Source organism: Theobroma cacao, chromosome 3, assembly GCF_000208745.1.
Source record: "Theobroma cacao cultivar B97-61/B2 chromosome 3, Criollo_cocoa_genome_V2, whole genome shotgun sequence".
In the NCBI taxonomy this organism is placed as follows: domain Eukaryota; kingdom Viridiplantae; phylum Streptophyta; class Magnoliopsida; order Malvales; family Malvaceae; genus Theobroma; species Theobroma cacao.
The window spans coordinates 16,734,381-16,746,775 of NC_030852.1; the positions used below are offsets into that span (position 1 = coordinate 16,734,381).

Below are 12,395 nucleotides of genomic sequence, written 5' to 3' on the forward strand. Positions count from 1 at the left end.
CTTTAGATACTTTAGATGGTATCTGTTTACTCACTGGGATTATAAAATCTCACCCCTTCTTCCTATACATTTTTCAGGCTCAGGACAGTTTGTAGATAGTCGAGTAGGACGAGAACTAAGCTCGGAACTGCATTATAGAAAGTAAGAGTTCACAGTCTTACATCCTCTTGGTCAATTGGAGCCCACGTGTCATTGCAGATCAAAACTTATATTTTGGTTATCTGTATTTCTATTCATACAATTTTTACTTTACTTTCATGTGCGAAAAATTATTTACGAATATTTCTATAAAAATTTATTTTATGAGAAAATAAAATATTTTATTGATTATTTTTGAATAGTACTAGTTGTTAACAATTTGCTTTCAAATGAACGTTTTAGATACTTATTTTGTTTTTAAATCATTAAATATATATTTTCTGCTTACCTACTATATTTTTAGCAAATTTTGAGATTTTTGATAAAAAATGACGAAAATGCCCATGTGAGCAAAAAAAAAAACAATATATTATGTTATGATTTGGAAATGATTTGTAATCCTTCGTATTTTGATTATTTGATAACTATTGCTCATCGGGGAAGTGCGAAGGCTGATACGAGAGCCTTGCGAGGTTTCGATCGACATTATGGGTGAAGAATGTTTGTCGAGGCTTCGCGGCGGTTGTCACGGGCTCGATGGGGAGTTCCGGGTCGTGACAGATTAAATACATATGACCATTAGTTGATTGGAAATAAGAGAATATAGTTGAGAATTAATAGCATTCTAGAAATAAAAAAGTGATAGAAAATTGAGATTTATTAGGCACATAATTAGAAAAGTGAGAGAATAAATAATTTTATTAATTATTTTTTACTTTTATATTTTTTTAATTTTTATATATTTTTAATATAATTAATTATATTGTAATTATTATAAAATTATAAATACTCCCTAAATTTGGGGCCTCTCCAAATTGGGGGCTGAAAGCGCTTGCTTGGGTGGCTTCACCCAAGGGCCGAGTCTGCGGTACATATGAAAATGGAGGAATATTTTTGTTTTTTAAGGTAAGTGGATCTCAATGGAGGGGCAACTAAATGCAATCCTAAGCTTTGCGTATTCGTAAACAATTCCTGTTATTTATATGTGGATTTTGGATTAAATGTGATCAAGAAAGAAAGATTCTGGTAATATAGACAGCTCTTCCACTAGGCTGGTTGCCATTGAATTCAGATGGCACGTTTAGAAGGCCAGTGAGGTTGTTTACTGCAGGTGGGGCGATTCAAGATTCTAATGAGGAATGGTTCAATGGTTTTACCATTAGCCTTGGAAGATGCACATCATATCGAGCTAAGTTATAGGGTGTCTATAGAGGACTTTGTTTTGCTTAGGAGTTGGGCTTTCCAAAAATTGATTTACAAGTCGATAGTAAGTTAGTTGTGCAAGCCATTACTTCTTCTAAGATTATCCTTGCTCTAATTTGGACTTAATCCAAATCATTCATCAACTTCTTCAGAGGCAATAAGAAGTTAATATGCGACACATTTTTAAAAAAGGTAATATGATAACCAATTGTATAGCTAATAAAAGTTTTGACGTAGATAATGATTATGTTTTTTATGATGTTCCTCCAGTAGATACTAGGAAGTTATTATTGAACATATGTAAGGGATTTGTTTTTCTCATCTGATTAGAGTTTAATGAATCTTTTCTTCCTTAAATTTTTTTTATTTACAAATTGATAAATCTTATTAATATTTGTAATAAAAAATTGAATTTTAATTTTTGTGTGATACTGTTACCTATAATTGTAAATATTATTTATATAATAATTGAGAATTATTTAAAATGATAAATTATAATTTAGAAATATAATAAGTAAAAATATCCGTATTTGTGAAAAAACAATTTTTTCAAACATTTATACTTTTATAGATAATTATGAATAATATTGATTTTCGTGAACTAAAAGGTTTACTAGATAAAATGTGAAGTATGGATATACATGATTGAATAGTAACTTTCCAAAAAAAACAGAAAGAGCAAGCCATGAAATCCAATGAAGGCTAATTTTTAATTGAACAAAAAAGGTTGGTAAAAAGTTGGAAAGGGTATTTGATGACAGCACGTTAGGCCAATGATTAAATGAAGGGTTTTTGTGAGCTTTTGGAATTAAAAAGAGAGGCTGAAAAAGCTAGTAATCCCGCTTTATTCCCAGGCGTGGTAAAAAAGCTCCTGTTCTGTTCCAACCCATCATCAAACACAATCATGGAGGTCATGTATCTCACAGCACCCCTTTTTCGCTTTTATGGGCTCTACTCCTACCGCTATCATTGCCCTTGCCACCTCATTTAACCGCTTTCTCTATCCTTGTTTTTCACCTTTCAACACAAGCCATACTGCCCCTCTCCTTCCATCTACCTTTGAGCTCTGGCCCTTTAGCGTTAGGGTTAGGGTTCAGCCTGTTGGCTTGCAGGCAAAGCTACGTAACCCATATTTTTTTCTAGGTTTGCAACTTTTTGGTCATAATTTGTTTTGACTTTAATCTTGGAATCTTGAATTTTCCAGGTCTGTTGGGTGGTGCTATCAAGAAGGCTGATAGCTGCTTTCAAGGCTTTTGGTGCTTTGTTTCATCTTGACCAAGTCTCCACCTAATTCCGCCCATTGGAAGCAAATTCCTAATCCAAGATTCTTTGCAATTTTGTCAAAAAGACAGCATTTAAAATATTGGGATTGGAGGAGAAACGAGGGGCTAGCATTTGCATTACGCAAAGGGTTAATTACATGGCAGGCGGTGTTTGGGCCAAGGTTCAACAAAAAGTCAGTTATGGATTCTGTGAAGGAGTTCGAAGTTGATAACAAACACTTGAAGCTGAATATATATATATATATATATATATATATATATAGCAATCAACTTTCCCAAGCACTTAATTGTTTTTCAGCAACCAACCCATGATGAAACGGAGGAATAACATCAATTCATGGGGGGTCTAATTGTTTGACCACTTCAATCTCACTAATTGCAGCAACTTGCAACTTGCAACCAAACCAAATACTAGTATTCCTCCTATCTTCCAAATAAGATATGTTACCTAATAACATTAAATATAAGAATTGCTTAATCAAAACAATACTACTACAAGACCAACAGATACTTATTCAAATGATTACTGTTTGATTTTATTGTAATTATCTTGAATATATCATGAGAAACAAAATTTATTATGATTAGATAGGATCCCAAATCCTACTTAAGGTCAGGGGTATATGGAAAAAAAAAATCCTTGTAGGCCATCTGTTGCAAATGAGATTATGACAAACTTCATTGTGCATTAATTAATTACTAAATCACCAACACTATGTATTCCAAAATTAGGAACTTGCTGTACTAAGTCTGGTGTCAAATGCATTGACTAGCAGCTCCATGGAAATGGAAGAGGACGGCAGTCACAGTAATGGAATGAAATTTGTTACTTAGCTTCTAGATGGAATGGCCCTTCTAGATGGAATGGCCCCTTTCTATTCAAATTGGTAAACCACTTTCAACAACTTGAAAAGATGGACGGCTGTGATTAATGCAATCACTCTGGACAAAACACATATGTACATCGAATTAATTACAATGATGATGACGATGATCCATATGTTAAAAATATAAATATGAGCTGCAATATTATATTTACAGATTTTAAATAGTATTTTTTTTATAATTACCAGATATTATAATATTATATAATCATGTTATTGTAAGGCATCTGAACCTTTCTTAATTGGAAATTTCAAGTAGAGGTCAGTTTAGTAAAATTACCTTAGTAATCTCTTTCTCTCACAGCTCCGCAAATCATTTCCTCCAAATTCCTCACTGATTACCCCATTAGTCACGTTAATAATTAACAGTTAAATAATCATATCCAATCATCTAAATTCTAATAATAATAATACTAAAAAACATAGGAACACTATTAAAAAAGAAAGAAATTTTCAAAACACCCAGTTTTTCTCAACTGACCCCGCGTTTTCTTCCTTCTCCTCCCTCCCTTCCCCGTCGCCACCTCTCCACCAAACCCGAAACGCCGCCGTCTTTTTTCTTTTTTTTTTTTAATTCTTTCTGTTATGGGAAACTGTAACGCATGCGTTAGACCGGACGACAGCCCGGAAAGTAAACCGAACCGGTCCGAACACAGCCAGAGAGGTAAGAAAAAAACCCGGGAAAGGAAACCGAACCCATACGCCGAGAAAGTCCCCTCGCCGGCTCCGATCCGAGTTCTAAAAGACGTGATTCCACTGAGTCACCGAACTCGAATAGGCGACAAGTATATCCTCGGACGCGAACTCGGCCGAGGGGAGTTCGGAATCACCTACCTCTGCACGGACAGGGAAACTCGCGAAGCGCTCGCGTGCAAGTCAATCTCCAAGAGGAAACTCCGAACAGCCGTCGACATCGAAGACGTCCGACGCGAGGTTGCCATAATGTCAACGTTGCCGGAACATCCGAATATTGTGAAGTTGAAAGCGACATACGAGGACAACGAAAATGTCCATTTGGTTATGGAGCTTTGTGAAGGAGGGGAATTGTTTGATAGGATAGTAGCGAGAGGGCATTACACCGAGCGCGCGGCGGCGAACGTGGCGAAGACGATAGCGGAGGTGGTTAGGATGTGTCACGAGAACGGGGTTATGCATAGAGATTTGAAGCCGGAGAATTTTTTATTTGCGAATAAGAAAGAACACGCGCCGCTTAAAGCCATTGACTTTGGCTTGTCTGTGTTTTTTAAGCCTGGTAAGTAGGAAGATTTTAATTTTTTTCCCTTTTTTTTTTTCAGGATTTATGTGGGTTTTTTATGGTTTGGCTTGTAAATTTTGGATTTTTTTATTTTTTAAAAATTGGGCTGTTAGAATTTTTCTTTTTAGTTTTTATTTTCACTTTTCCAGTTTCTGGTTAAAGAAGGGTTTTTGAATTCATTTTTTATTTTGCTTCTTAGATATTTGTTTAGGCGTTGAATCCTGAGTTTGGGTTTCGTGAGATTTGTTTATGGTTTGTAGCTTGATTGCAGGATTGATATTTCTAATTTTGGATTTATTTTTGTAGGGGAGAGGTTTTCAGAGATTGTGGGGAGTCCATACTATATGGCTCCTGAGGTTTTGAAACGAAATTATGGACCGGAGGTTGATGTGTGGAGTGCTGGAGTGATCCTTTACATTTTGTTATGCGGGGTTCCTCCCTTTTGGGCAGGTATTCCTTTTCTTACTTTGTGTTTTTTTATGGTTGTACAGTGGCAGTGACCACCCTCATCAAGCTTTTGCATTAAAATGTTTTCTTCTTTTGAATTCTGATTTCGATTTTCGTGTTGCTTTTTTCAGAGACTGAACAAGGTGTTGCTCTTGCAATTTTGAGAGGGGTCATTGATTTTAAGAGGGAACCTTGGCCTCAGGTTTCAGAGAGCGCCAAGAGTCTTGTTAGACAGATGTTAGAACCAGATCCTAAGAAGCGGTTGACTGCCCAACAGGTGCTTGGTAAGTCCTCCAGTAGTTCTTGAGATGCTGGATTTTCTGTCAGTACAACCGTATTTTCGTATTTAGCTAAAAGTATTCAGATAGCATTTTGAGTTTCCTGGGGTGCTTGCTGCCTCAGTATTAGGAATTATTATTGTTTTAAAGATTGAAGTCAGGTTAAATCGTGGGATTCAATATGAATAACAAGAAAATCGGATTAACGATCACTACTTCATATTTAACTTTAATCAAGAGCAACTGAGAAATTTCTGAAATTAATAATTCACTGGATTGAGTTTTATTGGATTTTTAGTAAACATGCGTGTAAGATCATTTTGTCATTCATTCTAATACTGGAATGGCTGAATATTACCAGAGGCTAGACTTAAAAAAAGTTGTAGTTTCTTTTATTGCTTGTATTCTTGAATTGGGAAAACTCTTGAGTCAAACTGTCTTTCTGCTGCTTTCTTTCAGGCTATTTGTTTTGATCAATCTCTAATCTTCCTCAAGTCTGTGGCTATCCTAAGTTTATGTTTTTATATGAGGTACCCCATGGTTAAAGGTTCTTGCTTGGATGGTAATTCACCAGTAGGTTAAAGTCAAATACATGCTTCCTGAAGAAATATGGGAGCTTTTTTCGCCTCCTGTCTTGCCAATACCTGTCTGAGAAGTGCTAAATCTTGGTCATTTGCTTCAATTTTTTAGGTTTTATTTTTGACCAGTCCAGTTAGATATTTTCTGCTCAAATTTTTCCCCTTTCCAAGTCTGGACCATATTAGGGAGTTCTGGTAGTAGTTGTCTCCAACTTTAGCTTAGTTTTGCCTAATGTTCTTTACAACCTGCACAATTCTTAAAGCATGTGTAATCTTGAAACAACAAATCCCTTCCATAATGATTTCAAGCAGCATGCTCACTTTATACTATGCTGCAGAGCAGTTGGATACACGGTATTTGGCATCTGATAATGAATTATACATTGTTTTTTTGGTCAAATGCTGATTGTGGCAAATGTTGACATATGTATGCATGCATTTATCTAGTCTACATGTTAATAAACTTTATTTTGAAGTGATCAAGGAAATTTATCATGAAGTGAGCATTGGGGGGCAATATCATTCATATAGATGAGGTACTTAGTGGGGAAAGGCTTAGTTTGTTGTTGTTGTTGAAGAAAGAAATTCAACCTTTCAAATAACATCTGACATAGGAATAAGCAAAATTCATTAGATGCTTACTTGCACAGTAATATTTCACCTTTTAATATTTCTATCACCAGAAATCATTTATTTTAATAGGTAATATATTAGCATTGCTAGTTTTTTGAAATCCTCACAGGATCCTGTTTCTGACTTTCCTTTTTTAAAGTAGTTGTGTTGATTTTCACTTATTAATATCTTCCTTCTTTTTCCTTTCTCTTGGGCACAGAACATTCCTGGTTGCAAAATGCAAAGAAAGCTCCAAATGTTCCATTGGGAGATATTGTGAGAACAAGGCTCAAGCAGTTCTCTGTGATGAATAGATTCAAAAAGAAGGCCTTGCGGGTAAGGGTTTTTAGTTGGATTATGTGAAATTGTTTGTTCAGGACCAAAAATCATTGCACCACCATGCAATTCGCAAGTATCTGCTGGATGATTCAATTTTGCAAATGCTGCAGGTAATTGCAGAGCACTTATCTGTAGAAGAGGTTGAAGTAATCAGAGATATGTTCACATTGATGGATACCGACAATGATGGGAAAGTTTCATATGAGGAGCTGAAGGCCGGGCTTCGAAAGGTTGGTTCACAATTAGCTGAACCAGAGATCAAGATGTTGATGGAAGTGGTATGGGTCAATTCTTGCTTACATCGAATCTGAAGTTTCATTTTTAACTTTGAGTTAAGTGCACTCGTTTTGCTTGCATGTGACTTTTATCTTGCTTGAGCCCATTTATGTTACTTTCAAGTTCTCTGTTCTGCTACATGCTTCCTCTATGTAGCATGCTGCAATTTGTGCTGAACATCCTCTACTAAATATATATTTTTTCTGTGGCTTAAATATAAAGTTGTCAAATTGATCATATTAGCATGCTAATCGAGCAAATGGTAATTGTGATTCTACTTTTTGCATGTACGTCTTAGTGCCTTTGTAGTATGATCATTCACTCAGTTTCATTATGAGATTGCCATCATAGCTTTACTTTATATCAATTTATTACTTTATATCAATTTATTTACTTATTGTCAAGTTATTTTTTATTTAAGGGATTTCACATTATGCACTATTGATTGTGTATTTCAATAATTAATTGTTGGAATTATTAGGAAAGTTATACTGTCAATGGTCCTTGGCTCCTTCTAGAAGCTGTAGTTTTATTTCTTGCATGAACCAAAAAATCAGCTCAGCTCCCTCCCCTGTCTTTTTGTTCTTGAAGAACCATTCCTTAAATCATCTATTGCTGAAATTTCAAATAAAAATCATCTATTGCTGAATAATTTACCATCTTTAACAATTATATTATTAAATTTTTATCGCAAGCACTACCTCTGAAACCAAAAATTTTGTAATTCCTTTTGGCCAATGATGTTGACCTCTATTTAGACATTCATGGACTGGTTTTATGTCTCAGAAGCTACATCCTCTGTGAAGTTAAGAAATGGGATTACCTAACGGATGTATTGCATATCTACGATGATTCGTAGAATTTATTTTCTTGCATATTTTTTGAGAAAGATTTACATATTTACTTGTTTGCAATGCTTCTTATTTATTGGTTTTGAAACTTTTCTTAAAGCCATTGTTGGGCTAACAATAGGCTTTAGAAATATTGTTTTCCTTCATTATTATGTTTGGAGAGCCAAGCCTAGAGAGTAAGCTTATGTACATGATATCATGAATTCCTAATTGAGCTATTGCAAATTCAGTAAAAGCAACTTTTATCAGAGTTTTTATTTTTGGTTGCCATGTCATATATGATCTAGAGAAACATGCACCATTGCAGTAGAACTTGAGAGGTTTTCAATAACATATGTCAACTTAACTTTAGTATTAATCACTAAACTGGATAATTGTAGTTCTGTCTACACTGTGTTTCACACGTGTAAATTTTTTTTTTTGGATAGTTTCACATGTTTAGTTAACCGAAAGATCACAACTTAACATGATACATTATTAAACTTGATTACATGTTTTTTCTATAATCTCTGTGTTGATCCAATATTTATTTGTAATAGGCTGATGTTGATGGAAACGGGGTACTAGACTATGGAGAATTTGTAGCAGTGACAATTCACTTGCAGAAGATGGAGAATGATGAGCATTTCCGCAGAGCATTTATGTTCTTTGACAAAGATGGGAGTGGATATATTGAACTGGATGAGTTACAGGAAGCCTTAGCTGATGAATCAGGTGAAGCTGATGTTGATGTGCTGAATGACATCATGCGTGAAGTTGACACTGACAAGGTTTGACTTCCTAGCCAAACTAACTCGTATTGTTTCCTATGTTCAGGATGACTCCTATTTTGCGACAATTTTCTTTTTCATAAATATCACTTTCATGGTGCTTAATTGAAACAGAAATATAAAATCTGAGTAATTATTACTTTAGAAATGTGTCAAAATAGATTCTGTTAAAAAAGGTTCAAATTTCACTGCAATTGGGACTAGATGTTGAGGATTGTTAATTTTCACTAAAATTACTAGTCCCCTCTCTCTGTCATATATTTTCTTCTGTAAGTTTGCATTTTCACCATATTAGATCAGTTATCTCATTTTTTTGTCCTTGTCCACATTTATTCAGGATGGTTGTATCAGTTATGATGAATTTGTTGCCATGATGAAAGCTGGCACTGATTGGAGAAAGGCATCAAGGCAGTATTCAAGAGAGAGGTTCAAGAGCTTGAGTCTTAACCTGATGAAAGATGGTTCTTTGCAGCTCCACGATGCAGTTACTGGCCAAGCTGTTGCTGTTTGAGCTATATATGGGATCTATGACTTTGTTATGCTTGTGCCTGCTGGATGTTTCTCTCACCCTTTTGTTGTCGATAAATGATTGTATATCTGGAAAACTAGCAGACGGGTGAGTGGCATTTAGGTTTAACAATGAGCTCTTGGAGGCAGACAGAATATTCTTTGATAACATGTTGACATGGCCGGCTTTGGTTGGTGTTTTGCTGCATGGAAGTGTGGATTAATCCATTAGAGTGGTTAGCAGATGGTAGCAAGTGAATGCATGTCCATGTATATTTGTTCATGTCATGTTGTTTGATGATTTACTTGGTATTATTTTATTTCCATTTGTGCAGAATCTAGTATAGGGTTGTTTATAAGCAATGTGAGTCCTTGGAAAAATATTCCCAATGTTGGTTATCCCATCCATTTGTGGTCTAATTTTCTCATGTAAAAGCTCCTATTGTTTGTTGGAAAAGGAAAATGAGAGAGACAGAAGAAAGGGTTGTTACTTATTGATGTTGTGATCAAGATTTATCACTGAAATGTAGGTAGGATGAGACCAACAACCCATTTAGTGGTTGCCTTCAGAAACCATATCTAATTTAAACTTAAATATTGAGATAAATTAAAAGGAGAAAGGATAATTTTACTTTTAAATCTCATCCACTTACCATTAGATTAAATATGGTTTGTAAATCTTTCAATATGGTCAATCTATTATGTCAATTTTTTTAGTTTTTATCCTTCCAACCTGCTATAATTATCTTCTAAAACGACTTAAACTGATTTGAAAGTTTATCTGATTGATTTAAACATTCCCATTTTTTCTCTTTTTTTATTATTTACATCAAAACAATGTTATCTCTCCAATTTTTTTTTTGTCACATGTTTTCTTTATTCTATTAAATTTCACAACTAAATTTCCTCAAAAAAAAAAAAAAAAAAAAACATGTCTCACGCGCTATACTAACTATTTGGTATCCTTGTTAAGATCACCATGGTGATCTAAATACATTTTGATCTTGGTATGTAAAAATACAAATGCAAATAGACACCCTTGATAACTCTCTCTCTCACTCTCTCGTGCACACACACACACAGATATATATATATATATATATATAATTGATAAAAAAATTAATTTTTTATATAAATTCAAACATACAATGAACAATATTGTTGTAGAAAAAAAAATGAATTTGTTGAAATAAAAATTTACACCGACTCAAAGTTGCTTCATTTTGTTATATCTTTCTCATTCACAAAAGTATCAATATACCTTTTATGTTTATTTTGATTAATTAAAGATAAGTTAATTTATTTAAAAAGATCTATAAATTTATAGGTTAGAAATATAAGAGTAACTCAATCTCATGCATATACTTTTTGGTGGAATTTAAAAAATATCTTAGTAGATCTTATTTATATCAAATGTTAAAGTTTTTACATGAAAACTATGATCTTTTCACCTTTGTAAGAAAAAATTCAACAAAGAAAAATTTGGGTTATTATTACACACATTTGTTGAAGATCTTGAAGATCAATTTTCGTACACAATAATATTAAAAAATTCTTTATATAATTTCACGTGCATTATTAAGTAATTTACACTTATTACTCATAATCACATATTTATATGTATTTCTATATGTTAAATGAAGATAAAAACCATTTACTATATGAAAGTTAGTTTAGATTCCCTTTATTACCCGCTCTCCCACATGTTTATTGCATTGTTGATTACTTAAAAAAAAAAGAAATTTAAGCATATTCACTATCAATGTTCATAATATTCACTAATATATGCTATTTTATGAACGTTAATTACAATTGAAAGTAGATTAATTGAGTTTTCTCTATCAAAGTTCAAGTGACATCTTTCCAAGTTTGGACAATTTTTCTCCCAAATAGTCTAGCCCATCAATAATTGAGAGCTTTTTCCTTTTTGGGTACGATATAGTTGATGTATGAGCTACAGTGTTATACCAAAGGACTTAACAATTTAAAGGCTAATTAATTGCAAACTAAATTAGCCATAACTTATGCAAAGAAATTAGAATGGGTTCTTTTTAATTATAATTTTCAACATTTTTATATTTTTGATTTGGAAAGTTCATACTCTATATTCAGGATTTAAAATATTCTATTAGGAGTGTATTCTTCTAGCAAGATATAATATATTAAAAGGGTTTATATTTGATATTCTGATAATGTATAGCTTCTATATTGTGATACTTTCAATTTTTATGTAATGGTAAAACGTAAACCTACTTGGTGAGTTTAGGAGAATCTATGAACATGACACTAGTAGCGAGATTTTCTTGGAAACCCAATGTTTTTTTAAAAAGGTTTTAAGCTAAATGAGACAAGGGAGGAAAGATATAGTCAAAAGAATGAATTTTTGCCAAGAAAATTATGTTCTGTTGTAAAAGTATCGATACCTTAAGAATAGGTATCAATACTTAAGAAGATAGAATACCTTGGAAAGTATTCTATGTAAAAAGTATCGATACTTAAAGAGGAAGTATCAATACTTATTGATACCTCAAAGGGATGTATCAATACTTAATGGTCAAATGCTTTAGAAAAAGCATGCCTGATGAAAAGTATCAATACTTATAAAAAAGAATGAATACTTGAGGTGAAAAGTACAAAAATAAAACCCCCTCGGGCTAAATGCCCATTTGTTTTTCGTTTCTCATAGTGTACCTCTCTTCCTTCCCTCTCCCAAGTCTTTCTTATAACCATCCAAGAGTAACTTAAACTCAAGTTTTAAATTGATTAAGGTAAGGTTTGCAACCTTGCGAACACTTTTATCGATTGGTTTTTGAATTAACTTTTCTCATTAAGAGAATTTTTATTTTTCTCTTAGTTGTGAGGATTTTCAAATTGGTTTTCCTAATGTGTGCTCACCAAGGTAAGTGAAAGCAAGCATTAAGTATATGGTAATATGAACTATGGGTTATAGAAACTTCTGAGCTAAACTAGAGTT

At 33.5% G+C, this 12,395-nt stretch overlaps 1 protein-coding gene across 1 annotated transcript; it reads left to right on the forward strand.

Moving 5' to 3' along the window:
* LOC18604578 (calcium-dependent protein kinase 10) lies at positions 3,915-9,915 on the forward strand. Its single transcript, XM_007037127.2, has 7 exons — positions 3,915-4,760; positions 5,070-5,213; positions 5,342-5,494; positions 6,899-7,014; positions 7,128-7,295; positions 8,684-8,914; positions 9,252-9,915. Exons 1-7 carry the CDS (start codon positions 4,094-4,096, stop codon positions 9,423-9,425), a joined length of 1,653 nt encoding a protein of 550 aa, XP_007037189.1. The 5' UTR covers positions 3,915-4,093; the 3' UTR covers positions 9,426-9,915.